Source organism: Aquarana catesbeiana, linkage group LG13 (assembly GCF_042186555.1).
Source record: "Aquarana catesbeiana isolate 2022-GZ linkage group LG13, ASM4218655v1, whole genome shotgun sequence".
Lineage (NCBI taxonomy): Eukaryota > Metazoa > Chordata > Amphibia > Anura > Ranidae > Aquarana > Aquarana catesbeiana.
In genome coordinates this window covers 192,628,291-192,655,836 of record NC_133336.1, presented here as the reverse complement: position 1 = coordinate 192,655,836, position 27,546 = coordinate 192,628,291, and the positions used below count along the sequence as shown (strand labels likewise).

Sequence of the window (27,546 nt, the reverse complement as noted above, 5' to 3'; positions counted from 1 at the left end):
GCACCACTGATCTTCTTACCAGTCTGTCTGACTGTGTTGCCTGGCTCTCCTGGTTCTCTCGGCTCACTCAGCCTTTAATCGCAGTGCCCTTTTGCACAGCCCATTCCTGGCCTCCCAACAGGGGTTCCTGACAGGGGCCCATTCCTGGCCTCCCAATAGGAGGCGACCTGACTCCTGGGACGAGATCATGTGACCATGTGACCATATGGTGATTCATTGAAGCTACTTATACTTTTTCACCATTTGGTCTGGCACTTCTGTCGTATTTTTTTACATTTTTAGCTATTTATTGCTGTCTATGTTCCTCTTTTACATTTTGCCTTACCCCCATCTGCTTATAACATTGCCTCCTGAACAGGAAGTGAGGGGGAATCTTCCTAACAAGCCCTAAGGAAGTGAACACCTGTTTTGGTGACTACACCTGTTTTGGTGACTACTCAAATCACTTTGGGGAAATTTCCTCCCATTTCCTGTTGTCACAAAAAAGGAAGGAAAAAAAAAGACTTTACCCAAAACTAAGAAGAAAAAAATGCTTTGCCTGGTGTTAAACTTTAATTATTTGCTCGCTTTAAACAAACTGCCTTAGCAGCAGGATATTTTTTTAAACCATCGTCAGCCATGCCTTATCTGCGTGAAGGGTCTTTAGATATAGTAAAGTAGACAGTTGGAGTTTTCACCCTTCTGGGCCAAAGCCCCGCCGGAGGAGAGTATTGATTTCCTCCACACAGGTCACATCTCTCCAACACTTGGCTTACTATTTAATGGATGTCCCCAGGGGCAGAGCTCACTAATGATCTGCTATTGTGAACGCCCATCCTCCTCATTTTACTGTCCATTACCAAGGCTCGCACACGCACCTCTCTGTTGATGGGAACGAGGTGCTGCCGACCATCCCCAAGGCTGTTAACATGCAGCTGTCACATAGAATTTGATAAGTGGCCATGTAATTACACATAAAAATATATAATGTCCATCACCCCCAGCTTTGAATCATAAATAGGCCAACAGTTCAGGTTGATGAGTGATGAGGGAGGACATACGGAAACAAGAGGGAGGACAAAAGCTTAGGAGGAAAACAATGAGAAAATATTAATCTTAATCACTCATTGTATCAATTATAAAATCAAAAACAGTTATAACGCAATGATTCAGCATTTACTGCTATGAAATGGCTGTGGACGTTTATTGATGGTTAACTCAAAGAATCACCAATAACGTAACATAAAAATTGTACCTTACCTTTCTAAAAGGAACACGTGTCAATCAGGTACTTGAGATGGCCCGTCAGCAACAGGAGAGATGTATTTGTGCCACTAAGGTTCTAAGTCAGGGTAGGAGTTATGTTCTTTGTCCCCCCTCCAATGATAAATGTCTTTGTCTCCTACAATTTTTCCCATATCCCACTTTTTCAGCATGGGATCAACACCTTTCTAATTATGTGAACTTATTATCTCTCCCAAAAGTGATATATGCGCTACCTATATACCTAATCAACCCCGATTGTCATATTTACGCTACCTCCCTTCCCCAACCACCTCCAATTGCTGTATAAACACTACCTCCCTTCCCAACCACCCCCAATTGCCATATATGCACTACCTCTGTTCCCCAACCACCCTCAATTGCCGTATATACACTACCTCCCTCCCCCAACCACTCCCGATTGCCGTATATATACACTACCTCCCTCCCCCAACCACTCCCGATTGCTGTATATATACACTACCTCCCTCCCCCAACCACCCTTGATTGCCGTATATACACTACCTCCCTTCCCCAACCATCCCAGATTGCCATATATGCACTACCTCCCTCCCCCAACCTCCCCCGATTGCCGTATATACACTACCTCCCTTCCCCAACCACCCCAGATTGCCATATATGCACTACCTCCTTTCCCCAACCACCCCCGATTGCCGTATATACACTACCTCCCTCCCCCAACCACCCCAGATTGCCATATATGCGCTACCTCCCTCCCTCAACCACCCCGATTGCCGTATATACACTACCTCCCTTCCCTAACCGCCCCCGAATGCCGTATATACACTACCTCCCTTCCCAACCACCCCCAATTGCTGTATATACACTACCTCCCTCCCCCAACCACCCCGATTGCCGTATATACACTACCTCCCTTCCCCAACCACCCCCGATTGCCGTATATACACTACCTCCCTTCCCCAACCACCTCTGATTGCCGTATATACACTACCTCTCTTCCCCAACCAACCCGCATTGCCGTATATACACTACCTCCCTTCCCCAACCACCCCTGATTGCTGTATATACACTACTTCCCTTCCCCAACCACCCCCGATTGCCGTATATACACTACCTCTCTTCCCCAACCACCCCGATTGCCGTATATACACTACCTCCCTTCCCCAACCACCCCCGATTGCCATATATACACTACCACCCTCCCCCAACCACCCCCGATTGCCGTATATACACTACCTCCCTTCCCCAACCACCCACAATTGTCGTATATACACTACCTCAGTGTGGAGTGTCTCAGCTCACCAATTCAGTTGATGGAACTTGCAACCCAAGTCTATAGACCTCTCTGTGCTTGGGTCCCAAAGGGATATATGAAGTCAGTGGAGCGATTCAGCTAACTTAATTGATAGGTAGAACTGGGAACCCAAGTCTATAGATCAACCTGGTTGGTCCCTGAGGTATCAGCCTGGTTGGATCCCTGAGAGATATATAAAGTCAATAGAGTGACTCAGCTCACCAACTTGGTTGGTAGAACTGGGAACCTAAGTCTATAGACCTGCCAGGTTGGGTCTCTGAGGGATATACCAAGTCAGTGAAGTGATTCATCTCACCATTTTGGTTGGTGGAACTGGGAACCCAAGTTATGGGGGATATATGAAGTCAGTGGAGTAATTCAGGGCACTAACTTGGTAGAACTGGGAATCCAAGTTTTTAGACCTCCCTGGTTGGGTCTCCGATGGACATATATACAGTCAGTGGAGGGATTCAGCTCATCAACTCCTAACCAAAATACCTGGTTTGCTTTAAATTATACTTTCTGATAATAAAGGCATATTGCTTCATGGCCTGCAGGCCAGTATCTCAACAAGCCCTTGTACTCATTGACACCACATTACCCTGTCACCTGCCCCCTCTGTGCGATAAATGAAAAGGGCTCACTGTTAATCCATGTTAACAGCTCTGCTCCCACGTTACTGTATTAATTACGGGCGGCGATGCTTTCTGTTTGATCTTTCATGAGCCTGCCGAGACAGAGACGCAAGGTCTTTAACCAATTACATTAGCTGGTCAGGAAAGCAGCATGGCTTCCATTAGTTGCTTGTTGCTCAGACAGATAACGCATCATTAAAGTACAGGTCATTGCAGATGATAATCTCACTTAATTTATAGGATGAGGAGTAATGGATTTGAAAACTTCTTTAATCCCTCAGACCGTCATTGACTGAAAGGTCGATGATATCAAACAAGGCTGTAATACCAGGCTTAATAAAAAACAGCTAATTAATTATGTACGTGATCCTATCGCTGACTTGAACACAGATTCAATTTGATTGTAATCAGCTATTACGATGAGAGGAACAGCTCAATTTTTGTATCAGGATAAAAAGGGCCTTTTGATTGAAGTTTAGCCCACAGCAGGTTCTGTTTGGTGAGATGTGAAGGACACTGGAAGTCTTGACTCAACCAAAAGCAGATAGGATCATCCTTACACTTTGATAATGATATACACAAACTCCCAATGTCAGAAAGGTATGACCATGGCAATTTTATTCTTGATATTGAAAAAACATATCTACTGCTCAGATCTTTATTGAATCCACAGTCAACAGCAATCGCTGACAATATCTAGTAACTACCTCAAGTGACAACACTGGATGCTAAGGTCTAAGAGGTGGAGAGGGGTGGTATAGGTATGCATAGGCATTTGAGAGTACAGGGTAGCGGTAGGTTGGAACTTTTGTTTTGTTTTGACAGGTTTGCTTTAAAGCCCATCAAAGCTTTAAAAGCTCTTTTTTTTTTTGGGGGGGGGGGTTGATAAAATTGGAAAAAGAGAATGTTTGTCAGGTTTTTACTGCTGACTGTGTCCCCTTGGGTAAGATTTCCACTCCCCTCCTCTGTGGTCTGCAAGGCAGGAAGTGAGCAGAATCCTTTCAGTAGGCATGCAAAACAGGGAGATAGTGTTAGAGCTAGAAGGAGGGATATGGGGTTTGAAGGGAAGGCTAGTGTTAGGGTTATAGGGATAATTAAAATGATGATTACAGGTAAGAATAGTTTACTGGTTACAAGAAGGGTATATTTTAGGGTTACATGCAATGTCAGTGTTAGAGTTACAAGGAGGGTTAGTGTTAGGGTTATAGGAAGGGTATATTTTAGGGTTACAGGGAATGGCTGTGTTATGGTTTTAGGGAGAGTTAGTGTTAGGGTAACACAGAGTGTTAGCTTTACAGGAGGGTTAGTGTTAGGATTATAGAGAGGTTAATGCTAGGGTTACAGGAAGAGTTTGTGCTATGGTTACAGGAAGGGCATATTTTAGGGTTACACAGAGTGTTGGTGTTGGATTTCAGGAAGGGTATGATTTAGGGTTATATGGATTGTTAGTGATGGGGTTACAGAAAGGCTATATTTTAGTGTTACAGGAAGTGTTATTGTTGGGGTTACACAGAGTGTTAGTGTTACAGAGAGGGTTTGTGTTTGTGTAACCCTAACTCACCCTGTAACCCTAACACTAACCCTCTCTGTAACACTAATAGGGCGTACACACGGTCGGACTTTGTTCGGACATTCCGACAACAAAATCCTAGGATTTTTACCGACGGATGTTGGCTCAAACTTGTCTTGCATACACACGGTCACACAAAGTTGTCGGAAAATCCGATCGTTCTAAACGCGGTGACGTAAAACACGTACGTCGGTACTATAAACGGGGCAGTGGCCAATAGCTTTCATCTCTTTATTTATTCTGAGCATGCGTGGCACTTTGTCCGTCGGATTTGTGTACACACGATCGGAATTTCCGACAACGGATTTTGTTGTCGGAAAATTTTATCTCCTGCTCTCCAACTTTGTGTGTCGGAAAATCCGATGGAAAATGCCCGATGGAGCCTACACACGGTCGGAATTTCCGACAACACGCTCCGATCGGACATTTTCCATCGGAAAATCCGACCGTGTGTACGGGGCATAACACTCTGTGTAACTCTATCACTAACACTCTGTATAACCCTAGTACTAACCTTTCCTGTAATCCTAACACTGACACTCTGTGTAACCCTAACCCACCATGCAACCCTAACCCTCCCCGTAACCCTAACACTGACCCTCCCTGTAACCCTAACACTAACCCTCCCTGTAATACTAACACTCTGTGTAACCCCAAAATATAACGTTCTTGTAAAACTAACACCAACACTCTGTGTAACCCTAGTACTAGCCTTTCCTGTAACCCGAACACTAACCCTCCCTGTAACCCTAACACTAAGACTCAGGGTTACAGGGTGGGTTAGGGTTACACAGAGTGTTAGTTTTAGGGTTACAGGGTGGGTTAGGGTTACACCCTGAGTGTTCGTGTTAGTATTACAGGGAGGGTTAGTGTTTTGGTTACAGGAAAGGCTAGTACTAGGGTTACACAGAGTGTTGGTGTTAGTTTTACAAGAAGGTTATGTTTTGGGGTTACACAGTGTGTTAGTATTACAGGGAGGGTTAGTGTTAGGGTTACACAGAGTGTTAGAGGTACAGGGAGGGTTAGTGTTAGGGTTACAGGGTGGGTTAGTGTTAGGGTTACACAGAGTGTTGGTGTTAGATTTACAAGAAGGTTATATTTTGGGGTTACACAGAGTGTTAGTGTTAGTGTTACAGGGAGGGTTAGTGTTATGCCCCGTACACACGGTCGGACATTGATCGGACATTCCGACAACAAAATCCATGGATTTTTTTCGACGGATGTTGGCTCAAACTAACCCTAACCCTGAGTGTTAGGGTTACAGGGAGGGTTAGTGTTCAGGTTAAAGGAAAGGCTAGAACTAGGGTTATACAGAGTGCAAGTCATAGGGTTACACAGAGTGTTACAGGGAGGGTCAGTGTTAGGGTTACAGGAAGGGTTAGTGTTCAGCTCCATTCACACCTAGGCGATTCGGATCACCATCAGAATTGCCGTGATTCTGCCCACGATTCTATAAATGCTGAAAAACACAAAATATGTTTGCAATGCCATTATTTCTTAATGGCACCCCAAACGCGGGGCGATTCTGCCGCAATTGTCAAGCGACAAAACGTGCTACAGTCGCGGCAAAACATTCCTGGCTCTGTGCCAAGATTTGGTACATGAGCTTCTTTTGGAGCATTTCTGGAGCTGAGGGAGGCCCATTCAAATGAATGGTGCCATTCCAAAAACGCTCAGCAAAAAAACACAATAGAAAAAGTTTAAAGAATAAAACGATCGGTTGCAGATCGCTCAGGTGTGAATGGAGCCTGATACCGTGTACACACGATCGTATTTTCCGTCAGGAAATGTTGGATGTGAGCTTGTTGACGGAAAGTCCGACCGTGTGGAGGCTCCTACGGACATTTGTTGGTGGACTTTCCGATCATGTGTACACAAGTCCGTCAGACAAAAGTCCAAAGTACAAACACGCATGCTCGGAAGCAGAATCAGTCAGTCTTGTAAACTAGCGTTTGTAATGGAGAATTGACATTTGTGACGCGGCAAATTATGAAATCTCCACATGCAGCGCACAATTCTCTTCTTCTTTAATGGGATAATAATGAAGCTCCTTTACTGGTGATACTGATGGAGTTATTGCAAAATAATTTTCAAAGGATTTTTTTTCTAGTGATATCAAGAATAATATTATTATGTTTTTTTTTTTTTTTTTTTTTTATTTGGGCAAGTTACCACAACACCATTATCCTGTATACAACAAGAAGAAGGAGAAAGGAAATGGGACTTTGTATAAGGCAAGTCATTGGATTGTTCAATTTATTAAGAAATAGCAGATTACATTAAGGAAAGTGTCAATCTGTAATACAGGACACAATCCGGTGTAATACATTTGCATAAATATAAATATAAAACAATTATACAGAAGAAAGTACAAAATAATAAATAAACATATTAATTACAAAAGGACACTCATCCATACATAAAAGTTCAATGAACATGATCGATTTTTCACGGTAGGCCAAAATTGTTTAAAGCATCAGTTTGATATAACTAGACGCACGTTTCATGGCTCTTGCCAATCATCAGGAGTAAGATGCTCTGAAAATAAATCAGTAATATTTATGAGTAGGGATGTCCTTTAAACGGAGAAACATGTATGGATGAGTGTCCTTTTGTAATTAATATGTTTATTTATTATTTTGTACTTTCTTCTGTATAATTGTTTTATATTTATATTTATGCAAATGTATTACACTGGATTGTGTCCTGTATTAGGCCCCTTTCACACGGGACGGATCCGTGTTGATCCGCCCCGTGAACATCCGCTGCTCAGCGGGGATTGCTCCGTTTTCCCCAGCTGAGCCGGCGGATGACAGGGCGGGACCCGCACACTGTGCAGGGACCGCCCCTTCAGATCTCCGCTCTCCCCTATGGGGGATCGGAGGAACACGGGCCGTCTGTCCGTGTTCCTCCGATCCGCTCTGCAGACGGATAGAAAAATAGGATTTTCTTCCGTCCGCACAATCGGATGAGAGCGGAGCCGGACAACATCGGGTGTCAGCGGATGTACATCCGCTGACACCCGCTATCCCATAGGGATGCATGTATGTCCGTATTTCATCCGAAAACGGATGGTTGAAATACGGACATACGGTCCGCATGTGTGAAAGGGGCCTTACAGATTGACACTTTCCTTAATGTAATCTGCTATTTCTTAATAAATTGAACAATCCAATGACTTGCCTCATACAAAGTCTCCTTCTTCTTGTTGTATACATATTAGGGATGGAGGCTTGTCATTGCTATAATTATGTTGTGTTAGGTCGCATCTACTATATTACCATTATCCTATAGTTTTTAAGATCAAAGATACAACTATGTTGGTGTCCCTTGTCAATTTTACATTGTATTTTATAAAATGTAACTGCCTACTCCCAAACTATCATTTGAAGTAAAACACATAGCCAAGTATTATTCTCTACAATTCTTTTTATTGTGCATTAAAAAAAGAAAACAAATAAAATTAGACATGCTATCTGTCAATAGAACTTAACCAAAAAGTTCATTCTATGCATCCAAAAATATAGAAAATATACCAAATCAAATAATTATTCAACCAAAAAAATAATATCAAAGCAATAACTCCAAGGCCAATAAAATAATAACACGTCATCTCCTCCGATTCCGCAACATGTCTGGTTGACGAACAGCCGTTCCGAAACAAACTGAAAAGCACGAATCAACACTCACCAAACTTCTACTAAGACAAAATTAGCAGAAGGAGCCCAAAGTGTAGCGCTAAAGAGATGAAAAACCACGTAGTACGCCTAGTATGTCACTACATTCGTAATTGTTGGCCAACATTTGTGTAACCGTGTATATGCAAGACAAGTTTGAGCCAACACCCTTCGAACACAATTCCACGGTTTTGTTGTCGGAAAGTCCGATCGTGTATACGAGGCACAAGGGTTACAGAAAAGGCTAGTACTAGTGTTATAGAGAGTAGCGACAATAGATCCCCCAGCAGCCATCATTAATAGATGTACTGTATAGGTTAGACCTAAAAGAGGGAATAAAAAGTGGCCAAAAGTTGAACAACTGTGAAGCTGTAGACAAGCCGACATTGACTAAAATATTATTTCCTTTCTATTTCACTTCCAGTTTTCTGATATTTCCATTAACTCCTAATCAGTATGGCTCTGGAGAACATTAAGGGCGTACGTCACCGAAACGATGATTTATACGCTGTGTTGTAGAAAAAAAGCCGGACGCTTACTCATACAGGACGGCCTATCTCTCCTGGAGCATAGCCGCCTGATATAGAGTTATATGCGGTGAGCCGTGTCCATATATAATGTATTTATTCTGTAATAAAATCTTACATGACTATGGTCCTCTGGGTATTGGGCCCGGGGCAGGGGGGATTATGGGTAGTATGAAAATCTGGCAGCGTCTCGAGTTACGGCGTACCCTGGGAATGTCAGGACGCTAATCCCACCTACAGCCGGGAGATGTGATCAGACGCACACAACATGTGTTGGACAAGGTATACGGCGAAATATTCTATTTACACTTGGAAGCTGGGAAAACGCTGAGTAGAATCGACCAAGCAGCAGCCAAGTTTAATCATGGCTCCTAATCGAATCCCGGCACCATTAGAGGCTATTAGGGATAATCTACTTTGCGCTAAAAGGCTTTTGTCACAGGAAGGGGCCTGTAACGCAAGTACCAGTACCCCTTGTGGAACGGGTTTTATTGTTATTGAATAGTTTGCTGTTTATTTTATTACAAGTACATGCCAAGCTCACATATTTTTTTTACGGGTTGCCAAATTTTCGGAATTGGAGGTTAGGGCAGAGTGTGCGCTAATTTTGGTGGGGGTGCCTCTTCCAAACAGGTGCACCTGATCCAACAATTGTTTTCTATGTGCCTCGGTTGTACCATAATGCTGGAGTGTTATGTGGCGAAAAAGAAACGCAAACGTGCTGCATTTTACCGCAGCTCACTGGGCTTGTAGGCAAGTGCAGGTATTCTTCCCGCCTGTAGGTGGCACTGTGCCGATGCTACAGGAAAAGAGGCGTCTGATAAGGCAATTGTCCCCTTGTGGACTCCATTACTTCTCTCTGGGAAGGCAGATCTCTCATTGGATATCGAATTCCCATGAGCGTTTGGGCAGCCTTTAAATAGGGGATCCGATATAATTCGGCATGCTTTTGAGCAAGTGGCATGTTAGGGAAAGGAACTTGCTGGTTAGGGAAAGGTTCCTGGACAGTGCAAGGGACACAGTAGAATGTTCTGTGTGTCTGAACCTTCCGAGGACCCTGAACAGTGGGCTAAAAGAATCACTGCACACAGTCTAGTAAGAAGAATAGTTGTAGGGCCATTATTGAACTCTAAATTGATGGGCTGTAGAGATTTTTAAAGCTTTGTCTGCAGAAAATTTTGGGTAAAATCTGGGTGAAATTTGATGTTGGTAGAAAATTCCACCAGGCTATCATCCAATAAAATGCAAATCTTTATTAGCTACATGGCGAAACACAAATGTGACAGGCTAACACATTTCGGCTTTGGCAGCCTTCCTCTTAACACAGGAACGAGGAAGGCTGCCACAGCCGAAATGCGTTAGCCTGTCACATTTGTGTATTACCATGTAGGTAAAATATCTAAAATTTGCCAAATTTCTGGAGTCGGAGGTTAGGACAGAATGCGTGCTAATTTCGTCAGGGTGCCTCTTCAAACAGGTGCCTCCAAAAAAACAATTATTGTGCCTTGGTTGTAACATAATGCTGGTGTTATACATGGCGAAAACAAATGCAGACGAGCTTCATTTTACCGCAGCTTACTGCACTGCAGAGCAATGCGCTTATAGGCAAGGTGCAGGTATTCCTTCCACCTGTAGATGACACTGTGCCGATGCTACAGGGAAAGAGGAATCTGATTAGGGAATTGTCCCCTTGTGGACTCCGTTAGTTCTTCCTGGTAAGGCAGTTCTCTGATTGGATATCTAATTCCCAGTTTGGGCGGCCATGTTAACAGGAGAGCCTTTAAACAGGAGATCCCATATCATTCAGGCATGCTTTTGAGCAAGTGGCATGTTAGGCAAAGGAACTTGCTGGTTAGGGAAAGGTTCCTGGCCGGTAGGGACAGCGTAAGACAGTGGTCATCAACCCTGTCCTCAGGGCCCACTAACAGGCCAGGTTTGCAAGATAACTGAAATACATAACAGGTGTTATCATTTTCTGCTCAGTGATTGCAGTATTCTAGTCTGCATCTCCCCAAGGTAATACATAAAACCTGGCCTGTTAGTGGGCCCTGAGGACAGGGACATAGTAGAACATTCCGAGGACCCCAATTAGTGGGCTAAAAGTCGCATATCTTGGTGTCCTGGAGCTTAACCTGTCAGAAACCATGAAATCTGACCGAGACAGAAGTACAGTTAAATCACACTTGTTTAATAATAAAAGTAAAAAGAACAAACGTAGTCAAAACATAGCCAAAGTTCAGTAACCGGAACGGATAGTCAGCCAAGCCAGAAGTCAGGGATCAATGTAGTGGAACAGCAAGCAGGATCTGGAGCCAGAAGGGATGTCAGCAAAGCAAGTCTTTAAACAGGAACGCAGGAGAATGTTGACCAAGGCGAAGGCAGAGATCCTTTGGGCTGGACGGCTTAAGTAGGCACTACTGACAAGCAGGATATCATCAACAGCTGAGTAACTGTGGAGAGATAGGAGTTGGCAATTAGCCGACAGGTGAGCGGCCAGCTCTGAGAAGGAAGGGCTGAGCCCAGCCCTGACATAACCATGGGGAACAGCCCAGTGATTAAGCTCTGGGGGGCGAATAGATGTGTTGGGGGTGTAGCCTGGTTGGAGCCCAGGCTGAGGGTGCCACTCTACCCATTACCCCAGGATACCTATATGTGCGACTTTTAGGGGCTACACCATTGTTCTTTGAAGCTTTACGGAAACCAGGACAGGTTCCATCCCCTGGCAGCACTCTAACAGCAGCTGCGAAAGTATTAAATCCATCCCCTCTCACCACCGAGCCTGAGTGGTACACACACATTTCCTAGGTCACAGTGGGCAAGTGGAGCCTGCTTGACCTACGTACGGCCACCCTAACAGCATAAGCCAACCACAGTGTAATACAGTGCTGAGAGCTGAAATTAAAAGTCATGTTCTGCACTGTGCCTATCGTTTATTCATTGTGACTGTTTCAGCTTCAACCAATTTACTAATAGTTACTTTGAGAAACCTAAAAAGTGTGTGCATAGTTCCTCCTGGGTGGGTACTTGGTATAGGCCCCTCCTATGCACTGCAGCACAGGGATTTGAATGGAGTGTAACGTTGTACACTCTCAATAAAGTTAAAGGGTTATTTTACCTTTTCCAAAAAATTTTTTACTAACACCCTATATGACCATGCAATTTCCCTGCCGGCCGCGTTTTAAAAAAGGTGCACCTTTTACTGCGGGAAACGCAGGCATGGCAGCCTTTTAAAATGAATGGGCTGCCGTGCCCACTCAAACGCGGCCAGCAGAAAGGCACGGATGTGAACCTAGGGTAAGGGACCCAGGAGGCCCATGATGCCTCTGTAAAGGACACCTGTCACTCCTTATTTGCTATCACAAGCCCACTTGTAATTGCAATGAAGGTAAATGAAAAAAGTGATAAAAAAAAATTAAATTATATTAAAATTATTGTAAAAAAAAAAATGTGCAAGGCAAATGTGGGTACATAAACGAGGATTGTGCAACACATATTAGGCATCACTGCACACAGTTTAGTAAGAGGAATAATTGTAGGGCCATTATTGAACCCTAAAGAGATTTTTAAAACTTCGTCTATAGAAAATTTGGGTAAAATTTGGGTGAAATTTGTTGTTAGTAGAAAATTCTACCTTGCTACTCAACCGCAAATCAGCTTTCTGCAACCGGGCCGGTGCTCTGGCTGAAGTGTCTCCACACTCAGATAGCAAGATTAGTAGTAAGTTCCAGACAGATACTCGATATCATCCGATAAAATGCAAATCTTTATTAGCTACATAGTAAAACACAAATGTGACAGGCTAACACATTTCAGCTGTGGCCTTCCTCATAGTACAGGAATAAGGAAGGCTGCCACAGCCGAAACGCGTTAGACTGTCACATTTGTGTTTTACCATGTAGCTAATAAAGATTGGCATTTTATTGGATGATGAGTAGCTGGCTGAAACCTACTACTAATCTTGCTATCTGAGTCTGGGGACACTTCAGCCAAAGCACCAGCCTGGCTTCAGAAAGCTGATTTGGTTGAGCAAAGGTAACATACACTATATTACCAAAAGTAATGGGACGCCTGCCTTTACACGCATGTGAACTTTAATGGCATCCCAGTCTTAGTCTGTAGGGTTCAATATTGAGTTGGCCCACTCTTTACAGTTATAACAGCTTCAACTCTTCTGGGAAGGCTGTCCACAAGTTTTAGGAGTGTGTCTATGGGAACGTTTGATCATTCTTCCAGAAGTGCATTTGTGAGGTCAGGCACTGATGTTGAATGAGAAGGCCTGGCTCGCAGTCTCCACTCTAATTCATGGGCGTCACAAACTCAGGGCGTCAGCATACCAAGACATTTTGGACAATTTCATGCTCCCAACTTTGTGGGAACAGTTTGGGGATGGCCCCTTCCTGTTCCAACATGACTGCACACCAGTGTACAAAGCAAGGTCCATAAACACATGGATGAGGGCGTTTGGAGTGGAGGAACTTGACTATCCTGCACAGAGTCCTGACCTGAACCCCATAGAACACCTTTGGGATGAATGAGAGCGGAGACTGCGAGCCAGGCCTTCTCGTTCAACATCAGTACCTGACCTCACAAATACGCTTCTGGAAGAATGGTCAAACATTCCCATAGACACACTCCTAAACCTTGTGGACAGCCTTCCTAGAAGAGTTGAAGCTGTTATAACAGCAAAGGGCGGGTCAACTCAATATTGAACCCTATGGAGTAAGTCTGGGATGCCATTAAAGTTCATGTGCGTGTAAAGGCAGGTGTCCCAATACCTTTGGTAATATTGTGTATCTTCCTATATAAAATTTGTTATTGTTTCATGGCAGCACTCAATTTTAAGTCTTGACATATTTAGTGTCTCTTTACTCCACACAGCCTCATCTTTTAGAACTTACTGAAAAAATGAAAAACGTTATTGTGTTTATATGGACTAAAATTAATTTTAATGTATTTTCATTTACTGAAAATATAAATGTGATAAACAGTTGGGCGCCATTATCAAGCAACATAAAAATATTCTATGGAACCTTTCATGAAATACTGTATAATTTTGTGGTGTTTATTTTAGCATATGTGTGGAAAATCACCACTTTGCCCCATCATAGACATGGCTCTGGGATTTATAAACTCTCCACGGCTTTACTGAAGCTATCTCTACATTATAGAGTAGAACAACACATAATGGTGCTCTAAGCTATGGATGATGCCACAATATAACCTCATAATACAATTGATGGATTTATGACAGTTTAAGTCGTTTTAAAAATGTAATTCGGCGGATGACAGCATTTCACCAAATGGGCAGACCTCCCTGGCCTAGGTCATGATTTCTGGCCTAATGGACCGGCGGGGAGCTGTAAATTAGTAGAAAGACAGATTTCTTTGTAATGAGATCATAGACAGGAGACCCTTGTAATGATATTGATAGATAAAACTAGTTATGTAAGTACACTGAGGGCAACGTTTTACAATACTTTTCTAGGGGGGGCACTTCTCAGCCAAGATTGCCTTGCATATGCTACATCAAATAAATAATTCTAGCCACACCAATGGCAATTTTTTTGCATTGGCAAACAGTTTCGAGTAATGTTTGATCAAATAAACAGTCAAAAGGACCAACATAAATCAAAGTCCATCTTTGACCTCCAGCCTTCCCTTCAATCTTGCACAGTTGTAAAGGCTCTTCTCCTGGACTGATATTCCTTATCTGATTTCACTGCACGCTGTGAGCTTCTCACAGTGTATAGGTACAGAAAATCTTTATTTCATACAAGAAGTTAAAAGAAAAATCCAATGCATTTCAGAGGCTCAGTATGTCTCCTTCATCAGGACTGGATGTTGATATTAAATACTGGAATACTGGACAATAAGTTGTCACATCATGGAAGAATTCTACTGATGGATATTTTTACAAAGTTACATTGTTCAAACTTAGACCAATGTTACTATGCATATTCCATACCTGTGAGATCCCTTTAGATCAGTCATTCTCAACCAGGGTTCCTCCAGAGGTTGCTGGGGGTTCTTTGAACTGTGGCTATTTGACCTCTCATTTGACGGTGTCAGTTAAAAAGATCATTGGTGCCATTCCGTTGACTCTACAAAGTGGTGATGGCTCTGGAACTTTACAGACACCGTCAAATGAAAGGTCAATTAGCCACAGTTCAAGGAACTCTCAGCAACCTCTGGAGGAACCCCTAAACCCTGAACCAATTAATTGGGAGTCAGTGTGTAGAATGCCTCCTTAGAGTGGTGGTCAGAATGTCACCCTTAGAGATAGTTAAAAAGATCATTGGTGTCATTCCATTGACTCTACCAAGTGGCGATGGCTCTGGAACTTTACAATCTCTAAGGGTGACATTCTGACCACCACTGTAAGGAGGCATTGTACCCACTGACCCTCAATTAATTGGTTTTGGGGTTTTAGGGTTCCTCCAGAGGTTGCTGAGGGTTCCTTGAACTGTGGCTAATTGACCTTTCATTTGACGGTGTCTATACAGTTCCAGAGCCAATGCCACTCAGTAGAGACAATGAAATGGCACCAATTATCTTTTTAACTATCTCTACGGGCTGACCTTTTATTGACTGACCTCTTGTGAATTGGTTTTGGAGTTGTAGGGTTCCTCCAGGGTTTGCTGGGGGTTCTTTGAGCTGTGGATAATTGACCTTTAATTTAATGGTGTCTGTAAAGTTCCAGAGCCAACGCTACGTAATTGGTGCCATTCCATTGACTCTACTAAGTGGCGTTGGCTCTGGAACTTTACAGACACCATTAAATTAAAGGTCACTTATCCACAGCTCAAAGAACCCCCAACAAACCCTGGAGGAACCCTACAACCCTAAAACCAATTCACTGGGGTCGGTCAGTAGAAGGCCTCCTTACAGTAGTGATCAGAAGGCCACCCTTAGAGAGAGTTAAAAAAGATAATTGGTCCCCTTTCCATTGACTGTACCATCTTTTTAATTCTCTCTAAGGGTGGCATTCTGACCACTACTGTAAGGAGACCTTCTACTGACCAATCCCCAATGAATTGGTTGTAGGGTTTCTCCAGAGTTTGTTGGGGGTTCTTTGTGGTGTGGCTAATTGACCTCTCATTAGACCAATGTAACTATGCATATTCCATACCTGGGGGTTCCCTGTAGAACAGTCATTCTCAACCAGGGTAATGTGGAACTCTAGGGTTCCTCCTGAGATTGCTGGGGGTTCTTTGAAATGTAGCTAATTGACCTCTCATTTGACGGTGTCTTACACTACATCTGTGGTGTTCTCACCTTCTCCACAGGTCTGAAACGACTTCGGATACCCCAGATGACTAAGAGTGGCTTCGAAAATTTGGATCCCAAGTCTTATGCATCTTGTTTTAGATTCAGTGCTCTACCAACTCACCTATTGCCACACAGATTGGGAAGATGCTGATTAGCAGACCAATAGTTTTTTGGGTCGTGGTTGTGAACACAGATGTCTTTTCAGAGGAGTAGAGGGTTCAGACGTAGACATCTAAACCTAGCCTTACAGAGTCATATACTGAGTTATGTAGTCCACAGAGAGAACTAGGAACAATGCTAATTAATAAGAAGGCAGGAATTTAGGCACGTGCTGGATTTCAGGCAGGATCAACAGGTGAATTTTTGCACTTTCAATGGTACAGAGCCCCTTTTCAACTGCCCATACAGTTTCTTAGTTACCCAAAGTCCTGTAAAAGCCTCTGCAGATAAAGAGAGCATACAAGGTGAGCCGCCATGCATTTACTATACCAGACACATCGCTCTGTGCTCAGCAATCAGTCTGCAAATTAAACTGAAGTACCAACCCTCCAGAGGCGGACGGCCTCCCACTGGACACAGAATGCATCACTTCTCCGGGTTGTGCTTACTAAACTCCTTCGGGGCCCTCAATACACTTCAACAGCAACTACTACTATAGACCATGCCAAGGACATTGTAAATATCTAGGGCGAGTTTAATGTATTAATATTTGATAGCCCTGTGTAATAATAACATGTATCTTTTAAAGGAGACATTGGATTGGCTTAAAGCAGAACTCCAGGCTGGTGCAGTAACATTCAAAGTCCTATTGGCTTCACCAAAAACAGACCTGGAAATATTTTAGGAGAACTCCAGACAAAAAAAATACAATAAAAGTGGATAGCCTATTCCATTTTAAAATAACAAAACCAGCCTTTGCTGTAATATTTGCCTTCAATTCAGACAATTCCTCTGCAGTACTTTTTTTTTCTGCCACTAGATGTCCTTAGTTTGATGGACAGCATTTTTCAATCCACTTCCTCTGAGCCCAGATCATTCCAGCCCGTGATGAGGTCTGTAGGGGTGAAAAGTCCTGGGAGAGAGGCTCTGTCCAGTCGCAAGGGGCAGATGAGGGTGTCCCCAGCGAGTGAGCACCTCAGGAGAAAGCAGCATGGGTCGGCACCATCTTGACTGCCAGAGGATGAGTTGTAACCGCGGGGAGAGAGTAGAAATAGCACCCCGTACCGGATTCCCATGTGTCCTCTCACAGGGGGTTCCTGTCCTTAGACATTATATGACTGAGTCTCCAAAATAAAAGAAGAGTGCTCCAGATCGCTGTTGAGGGTAGCGATATGCAGGAGCTCCTAATGCATGCTCCTTATCCAGCCATGTTTCAGGAGCCCATGACTGGACAGTGAAAGGAGAAGCAGCACAGTGATGAGTTAATCTCTCTGTCACTCTTCTCCTATCAGCATTCTCAGCATCTCCCCTGCATTACTTTTTTTTGTCACTAGAAGCCCTCAGTCTGATGGCCAGCATTGTACAACCTACTTCCTCTGAGTCCAGGTCATCCCAGCCAGCCTGTGAGTGGATAGTGAAAGGAGAAGCAGCAAAGTGATGAGTTAATCTCTCTGTCACTCTTCTCTCTTCTCCTATCAACATTCTCAGCATCTCCTCTGCAGTATTTTTTTCCCACTAGATGTCCTTAGTCTGATGGCCAGCATTGTTCAACCTACTTCCTCTGAGTCCAGGTCATCCCAGCCAGCCTGTGAGTGGATAGTGAAAAGAGAAGCAGCAAAGTGATGGGCTCATCTCTCTGTCATTCTGCTCTCTCTTCCTATCAGCATTCTCAGAATTTCCGATGCAGTACTTTTTTTTGCCAATAGAAGCCCTCAGTCTGATGGCCAGCATTGTACAACCTACTTCCTCTGAGCCCAGTTCATCCCAGCCAGCCTGTGAGTAGACAGTGAAAGGAGAAACAAAACAGTGATGAGCTCATCTCTCTGTCCCTCTGCTCTCTCATCCTATCAGCGATCTTAGCATCTCCCCTGCAGTACTTTTTTTGCCACTAGAAGTCCTTAGTCTGATGGCCAGCATTGTTCAATCTACTTCCTCTGAGTCCAGGTCATCCCAGCCAGCCTGTGAGTGGATAGTAAAAGGAGAAGCAGCAAAGTGATGGGCTCATCTCTCTATCACTTTGCTCTCTCTTCCTATAAGCATTCTCAGCATTTCCCCTTCAGTATTTTTTTCCCACTAGATCTCCTTAGTCTTGTGGCCAGCATTGTTCAACCCACTTCCTCTGAGCCCAGGTCATCCCAGTCAGCCTGTGAGTAGACAGTGAAAGGAGAGGCAGCATATCTCTGTCACTCTGTTCTCTCCTCCTATCAGCAATCTTATCAGCAGCACATTAACTGATTGTCTCCCTTTGCTGCTTCTTCTGTAGAACTCCAGCCAAAACATAACAAGATAAAAATAAATAGCCCATTAAATGTTAAAATAACAAAAGCAGCCTTTGCTGCAATATTCATCTTTAATTCAGAGATTACACCCGCAGAACTTTTTTCTGCCACTAGATGTCCTCAATCTAATGGCCAGCATCGTTCAACCAACTTCCTCTGGGAGCCCGGGTCAACAAAGTTTTTGAGCGGACAGTGAAAGGAGAAGCAGCACAGTGATGAGCTCACCTCTCTGTCACTTTGCTCTCTCTTCCTATCAGCATTCTTCAGCAGCACAAGAACTGATTGGCTCCTTTTGCTGATTCTTCTGAAAAACTCCAGCAAAAAAAAATAATAACAAGATAAAAATAAATAGCCTGTTAAATGTTAAGATAACAAAAGCAGATTTTGCTGCATTAATTAAAAAAAAATTCCTCTGCAGTACTTTATTCTGCCACTAGACGTCCTCAGTATGTTGGCCAGCATCGTTCAACCCACTTCCTCTGAGCCCAGGTCATCCCAGCTTGTGAGAGGACAATGAAAGGAGAGGCAGTACAGTGATGAGCTCATCTCTGTGTCACTCTGCTCTCTCCTCCTATCAGTATCCATATCAGCAGCACATGAACTGATTGGCTCCTTGTGCTGCTTCTTCTGGAGAACTCCAGCCAAAAGATAAAATAAAAATGAATAGCCCATTAAATGTTAAAAAAAAAACAAAAGCAGCTTTTGTGGCTATATACACCTTTAATTCAGAGAATTCCTCTGCAGTACTTTATTCTTCCACTAGATGTCCTCAGTCTGATGGCCAGTATTGTCCATCCCAGCTTGTAAACGGACAGTGAAGAGAGAAGCAGCACAGTTATGAGCTCATCTCTCTGTCACTCTGCTCTCTCCTCCTATCAGCATGCTTCTTGTCAGCACATGAACTTATTGGCTCCTTGTGCTGCTTCTTACTCTCATACTCCAGCCCTGCTGTGTCCCCATTTGAAGATATCTAAAACTATTACATTTTTGGCTTGAGATACACTTTAATCTTGTCTACAGCGATCTTGCTTAATTAATTTCCCCATAACATTAATATGTATGAACAGTCAGCTATGGATGCAAGTTTAGCTCCTCTTTCCCAATGACTTGTCTCATATGTACGAAAGACCCCCTGGCTATAAATTCAGCGGGCCCCCCGCCCCCCTGTCTGCCTGCGCCGATTGTTTTGACGGAGAGGGTCATTGGAGCGATGTGAGTGCGTGTAACATGGGGGACGCATTCATCTAGGGTGATGTTTTCATCAGCGGTATCATGCAATAGATGCAATCTCTGGAAGGTGGTAATAAGGGTGACCCCCCCCCCCCCTCTCTCTGCCGATGACCTCATGGTGAAAGAGGACACCCACTTCATTAACAGCCCGCACTTTAAGAGTGGGTGTTACACATGATGGAGGGGGGCAGAGGGACCGAGAAATATAAAACCCGCCTAGAGAGATGTCATCTGTCTGTTCACCCAGGTTATCTGTGTTTACAAACTACAGGGAGAGAGCCGGGGATGCTGGGAATTCTATCAAGTAGAGCGTTCATAGTCGATCAATAGATGAGGCTGAGTGTAGAATGCAGCATTTGTTCTATGTACAGTATTATATTTATAGAGAAAGTGCAAAGATGTCTATAAGTATAAATAGAAAACAAAAACAAAAGGCACTGCATGGGCGGTAAGAGGTTTGTATGTGAGTGCTATGAGACTTGAAGGTACCTGATATGATAAGTCCACAGAATGGTAAGAGACATGTTTATTTAAATGAGAGAGTGCTAAATAGCAGAGAGAGGTCTGTACTTTACCCCTAGGTAGCCTTGAAACAGCCGTGTTACTAAGAAAGCAAAGAAAGCTGGGCGTTGCCAGAGAGAGTGCCATGAGAGCTGGACATTACCAGAGAGAGTGTCATGAGAGTTGGACATTACCAGAGAGAGTGCCATGAGAGCTGGACAACACCAAAGAGAGTGCCATGAGAGCTGGACATTACCAGAGAGAATACCATGAGAGATGGACAACACCAGAGAGAGTGCCATGAGAGCTGGACATTACCAGAGAGAGTGCCATGAGAGCTGGACATTACCAGAGAGAGTGCCATGAGAGCTGGACAACACCAAAGAGAGTGCCATGAGAGCTGGACATTACCAGAGAGAGTGCCATGAGAGCTGGACATTACCAGAGAGAGTGCCATGAGAGCTGGACAACACCAAAGAGAGTGCCATGAGAGCTGGACATTACCAGAGAGAGTGCCATGAGAGCTGGACATTACCAGAGAGAGTGCCATGAGAGCTGGACAACACCAAAGAGAGTGCCATGAGAGCTGGACATTACCAGCGAGAGTGCTATGAGATGAGAGCTGGACAACACCAGAGAGAGTGCCATGAGCACTGGACATCACCAGGGAGAGTGCCATGAGAGCTGGACAACACCAGAGAGAGTGCCATGAGCACTGGACATTAACAGAGAGAGTGCCATGAGCACTGGACATTACCAGAGAAAGAGCTGGATATTAAAAGAACGTGCTATGAGCACTGGACATTACCAGACAGAGTGCCATGAGAGCTGGACAACACCAGAGAGAGTGCCATGAGCATGGTGAAAAAGAGAGGGCCATGAGAGCTGGACATTACTGGAGAAAGTGCCATGAGAGATGGGCATTACCAGAGAGAGTGCCATTCGAGCTGGACATTTCAAGAGAGAGTGCTATGAGCACTGGACATTACCAGAGAGAGTGCCATGAGAGCTGGACATTACCAGAGAGAGTGGCATGAGCACTGGACATTACCAGAGAGAGTGCCATGAGAGGTGGACATTACAAGAGAGAGTGCCATGAGAGCTGGACATTACAAGAGAGAGTGCCATGAGAGCTGGACATTACAAGAGAGAGTGTCATGAGAGCTGGACATCACCAGAGAGAGAGAGTGCCATGAGAGCTGGACATTACAAGAGAGAGTGCCATGAGCACTGGACATTACAAGAGAGAGTGCTATGACCACAGGACATTACCATAGAGAGTGTCATAAAATCTAGACATTAAAAGAAAGTGTTATGAGCACCGGGCATTACTAGAGAGAGTGTAATGTGATCTGGACATTAACAGAGAAATTGCCATGAGAGCTAGACATTACCAGGGGGATTGCCATGTGAGTTGTATGTTATCAGGGGGAAATGCCATGATCATTGGACTTTACCAGAGAAAGCCGCAGGAGAGCTGATCATCACTAGAGTGAGTGGGATGAGAGCTAGACTTTACCAGAGAGAGTACTATGACCACAGGACATCACCAGACAGAGTACTACGAGAGCTAGACAATGACAGAGAGAGAGTGCTATAACCACAGGACATTACCAGAGAGAAGGTCATGTGAGCTGAACATTACCAGAGGAATAGCTATGTAAGTTGTATGTTATCAGGGGGATTGCCGTGATTGCTGTACTTTACCAGAGAAAGCCCCAGGAGAGCTGATCATCACCAGAGAGAGTGCGGTGAGAGCTAGACTTTACTAGAGAGAGTCCTTTGACCACAGGACATTACCAGAGAGAGTGTCATGAAAGATGAACATTACCAGACAGAGTGTAATATGAGTTGGACATTACTAGAGGAATAGCTATGTGAGTTGGATGTTATCAGGGGGAATGCCATGATCGCTAGACTTTACCAGAGAAAGTGCCATGAGAGCTGGACATTAAAAAAGAGACTGCCATGAGAGCTGGACATTATCAGAGAGAGTGCCATGAGAGCTGGACATTACCAGAGAGAGTGCCATAAGAGCTGGACATTAAAAGAGAGAGTGCCATGAGCACAGAACATTACCAGAGAGAGTGCCATGAGAGCTGATCATTACCAGAGAGTGCCATGAGAGTTGGTCATTACCAGAGATTGCCACAAAAGCTGGACATTACCAGAGGGATTGCTATGCGAGTTGTTGTATGTTATCAGGGGGGATGCCATAATCACTGGACTTTACCTGAGAAAGTGCCATGAGAGCTGATCATCGCCAGAAAGAGAGTGGCATGAGAGCTAGACATTACCAGAGAGAGTGCCATGAGAGCTGTAAGTTAAAAGTGAGAGTGCTCTCAGCACAGGACATTACCAGAGAGAGTGCTATGAAAGATGGACATTACCAGAGAGAGTGCCATGAGAGCTGGACATTACCAGAGAGAGTGCCATGAGAGCTGGACATTACCAGAGAGAGTGCCATGAGAGCTGGACATTACCAGAGAGAGTACCATGAGAGCAGGACAATAATAGAGAGAGTGCCATGAGAGCTGGACATTACCAGAGAGAGTACTATGAGCACTCCTGGAGAGATTGCCATCAGAGCTGACCATTACTAGACAATGCTATGAGAGTTGGTCCTTACCAGAGATTGCTAAGAGAGCAGGACATTACCAGAGAGATTTCCATTTTAGCTGGATGTTATCAGAGGGAGTGTCATAGGAGCTGGACATTAACAGAGAGTGTGCCATGATCAATGGACATTAACATAGAGAGTGCTATGAGTGCAGGACATTGTCAGAGAGTGCCATAAAAGCCGAAAATAACCAGAGAGAGCATCATGAGAGCTGTATATTAGCAGAGAGAGAGTGCTATGAAAGCTAGACATTACCAGAAAGATTTCCATGTGAGCTGGATGTTACCAAGGGAAGTGTCATAAGAGCTAGACATTACCAGAGAGAGAGTGCCATGAGCAGAGAGAGAGGGCCATTGGAGCTGGATATTACCAAAGAGTGCCCTGAGGGCTGGACATTACCAGAGAAAGTGCCATGACAGCTAGAAATGACTAGAGAGAGTGCCATGAGAGCTGGATATTACCAAAGAGACTGTTATGACCCCTATTAGCTTGTACAATCCTCTCCACCTTGCACAGCTTGTCCCCTCTCCTCTGAGTGGAGTGATTTAGCGAGTAGCCACATTACTTCTCAAGGTGATGACAATAGACTGGATAATTTGATACCTTTAGGTAAGGATGTGGCCCCCCAGGATCAGGATCCTGGTTGCAATTGCCACCCCTTTTCCAACATCACTGCGTCAGAGATGTAAGTTACCAGAAAGGTGCCATCACTCATCTCTGCTCACCAGTGACCCCATTGCCTCTCAACAGACTTGTGTAATTAACTAAAAGTTGTCAGCTGGCAAAAACTGCAATTTAGTGTTGTAGTTCAGGATCAAGCTGAAAAAAATTTAAGTCCACATAATGTGAACTGATTTATGTATACTGGTTACATTGACCCTGACTAGTTTTCTTTTTAATGGAATCATCATAAAGCCATAGAGCAGATAGACTTCTCCTTGATACCACCTCTTCTGGCCATAAGGTAGTTGCATCCATCACCCAGATGTGGCAGTGTGGAGCCATTGATGTCCAAAACGAGTCATTTGTAAATGTCAGTCTCCATGAAACCTCTGAGGTTTCTTCAAAGGCTTCTCAGAGCCAATGACCGAACAACAAAGTCCATGAAATGAATTGCCCAGCTGGGAGACATTTTCATAGTTGGTTCCTCAGGCCAGGTGGTCTTCATTGGAGCTCTGAACTACTGATTTATGTCTAGTAAGTGGGTGGCTCCTTATATAAGTGATTTTGTTGCCAGTCATATATCTGCTGTTCAGATCCAGCATTCAAAAACCTCAATAAGCCTTAAAGGTGTCGTAATTGTGATTAGTAAGACCAACTCTAGCCGAAGCTTTTCTTGGATATGATTGTGACACCAAGACAAGAAATTAAATGGGTCACTGGTACAGGACTAGTGAACGGATAGAGGTTCTAGTACTTCTATACTCTTCTACAAAAAAGTGTTTTTGCTGCTGTGTCCACATTGTAGTTTCATCATTTAGGGAAGTCTACCTTGCTGGATGCATACAGAAACCAAAACTTGGAGAAAGTTCTAAACTTTCCTGATTCAAATGGAGGGTTTAGACTTTTCATTGAAACTCCAAGTATTGACATAGTGAATATTAGGAATTAGTAATGGTCAGAGATTGGGGATATACTTTAGGGTCAGAATTTGTTGGAGACTAGGGATATGCTTTAGGGTTAGGGTTGCTGGAGACTGGGGATATGCTTTAGGATCAGGAATTATTTGAGACTGGGGATATGCTTTAGGAACAGGAATTGTTGGAGACTGGGGATATGCTTTAGGATCAGGAATTGTTGAAGACTAGGGATATGCTTTAGGATCAGGAATTGTCAAAAACTGGGAATATGCTTTGGGATTAGGGTTGATGGAGACTGGGGGTATGCTTTAGATGTAGGATTGTTGGAAACTGGGGACATGCTTTAGGATCAGGAATTGCCGGAGACTGGGGATATGCTTTTGGATCAGGAATTGTTGAAGACTGGGGATATGCTTTAGGATCAGGAATTGTTGGAGGCTGGGGATATGCTTTAGGATCAGGAATTGTCAGAGTCTAAGGAAATGCTTTAGGATCAAGAACTGATGGAGAATGAGGATATACTTTAGGATCAGAAATGGTTGGAGACTTGGGATATGCTTTAGGATCAGGAATTGTCTGAGTCTGGGGATATGTATTAGGTCAGAAATAGTTGGAGACTGGGGATATGCTTTAGGATCAGGGATTGTCGGAGACTGGGGATATGCTTTAGGACCTGAAATTGTAGGAGACTGGGAATATGTTTTAGGATCAGGAATTGTTGGAGACTGGGGATATGCTTTAGAATTAAGAATTGTTGGAGACTGGGGATATGCTTTAGGATTAGGAATTGTTGGACACTGGGGTCATGCTTTGGGATTAGGGTTGTCAGAGACTGTTTTGCTGCGTACACACGACCGTTTTTTCCGTCTGAATGAACTCTGACGGTTTTTTCGAAGGATTTCCGATGGAGTTCCGCTAACTTGCCTACACACGATCACACCAAAGTCTGATCGTTTAGAACGCGATGATGTACAACAGGACTAGAAAATGGAAGTTCAATAGCCAGTAGCCAATAGCTGGCCTTTGCGTTTGTTTTTGGTCCGTCGGAACAACATACAGATGAGCGATTTTCCCGATAGGAACTGATTCGGTCGGAAAGATTTGAAACATGTTCTATTTCTAGGTCCGTCAGAATTTTCGAAAGAAAAAGTCAGATGAAGCCTACACACGATCGGAATGTCCGATGGAATTATTCCGTCTGACCTTTTCTGCTGGAAAGTCCGGTCATGTGTACGCGGCATTAGTATGCTTTAGGATCAGGAATTGTTGGAGACTGGTGATATGCATTATGATTAGGGTTGTTGAAGGCTGTTGATATGCTTTAGACGTTGGGTTGTTGGAAACTGGGAATATGCCTTAGGATCAGGAATTGTGGGAGACCGGGGATATACTTTAGGATCAGGAATTGTTGAAGACTGGGGATATGCTTTAGGATCAGAAATTGTTGGAAACTGGGTATATCCTTTAGGATCAGAAATTGTCGGAGATTGGGGATATGCTTTAGGGTTCATCATAGACACGTCACATGGACCTGCTAGAGATAACATTTCTGACAGCCCCTTTACAAGTTGGTGTTTCCCCCTACAGTAGCCCACCCTAAAATTACTTGTTCCATATTTGATATTGCTTTCTGTACAATTTATTGACCACTTGCAGAACCATCGCAGTACATATACTGGAACAGTAACCGCACATCTCTGCCTTTTTTCGGCTATCGAGCACTCGCCCTCACCTGTCTACTCCTACTTGACAATCAACACAGGGCTCTGTACAGAGGGAAGGATTGCATTGTTTCTTTTCCCTGCAAAGCAGGGAAAAGAAACAAATCAATCTGTAGTAAAAATCAACACATATTGCACACATTACACATCGTTAGGCACACAATGAACCCCTTGATTGCCCCTAGATGTTAACCACTTCCCAGCCAGCATCATTAGTACAGTGACGGTGTATATTATTAGTATTACTCAGTGGCGGATCTACCAGGGTTGCAGCAGGCGCACTTGCGACTGGGCCTTGGAGCTCTGCCACTGTGGGGGGAACTTCCTGCTCATTATGCCACTGCGTCAGACTGCACGCCACACTATCACAGTTCCACTTTAAGTTGCTAATTACCGCCATCACTAGTATAAAGAAAGTAAATTAAAATTCTAGAAAAATACCATTGTTTGTAGACACTAACTTTCATGCAAACCTATCAATATACACTTATTGGATTTTTTTTTCTTTTTTTACCAAAGACATGTAGCAGAGTACATTTTGGCCAAAATGTATTGGATATGTTTTATAGCAGAAAATGTTGGTGGGTACAGGGTTGAATGACCACGCAATCGCCAGTGAAAGTAGCGCAGTTCTGAAAAGCAAAAAATGGCCTGGTCATGAACTTTCTGGAGCTGAAGTGGCTAAAAAAAAAAAAAAATGAGAAGGAAGGACAGCAGAGAAAAAAATAAGATAGCTTGAGGAAATAAACCAAACCATTTAACTACTAGAATCCAATCTACAGGGGCCACAGAGAGCATCACCATAATTACCAAAAGGCCACATGCAGTCCCACCAACCGTAGATTGGTGATTGCTATGTATGTTTCATATTTGATACATTTCTTTGTTCAGATAATAGTGTTCTAATACAAAAAAAAGTGTCCCTTCTGTGATGATCACATAAAGGCTAGCGATTATGCACAGCGAAGCCTCACATTATAATGACCCAGACTGTGACTCCGCGGTGACATTGTAACGGAGACACTGCAGCCTCCAGGTCTCTTTGCCTATCTCGCCCAGGGGACTTCTTAAATTTTGATTGATGTATCTGTCTCTTCCAACAGGGTGATCGAGAATCAGAGGGACTTGTTGAACCTAACGCTGGCGGACATGAAGAACTTCAGAGAGCTAAAAAATCTGTGAGTACTCAGGCCTCGCTTGTCTCCCAGTGGACAGACATTAATTTTTCTTGTCATCACGTCTCCCATAGCCGCCAGGGGG

General features: G+C 43.8%; 1 protein-coding gene across 1 annotated transcript in view; it reads left to right on the top strand.

The window, feature by feature from the left end:
* Positions 1-27,546, top strand: part of NTRK1 (neurotrophic receptor tyrosine kinase 1) — a 149,641-nt gene that overhangs the window by 24,561 nt on the left and 97,534 nt on the right. Inside the window, 1 exon segment of the mRNA XM_073609768.1 lies at positions 27,390-27,464. Within this exon segment, the coding sequence (XP_073465869.1) occupies positions 27,390-27,464 (75 nt within the window).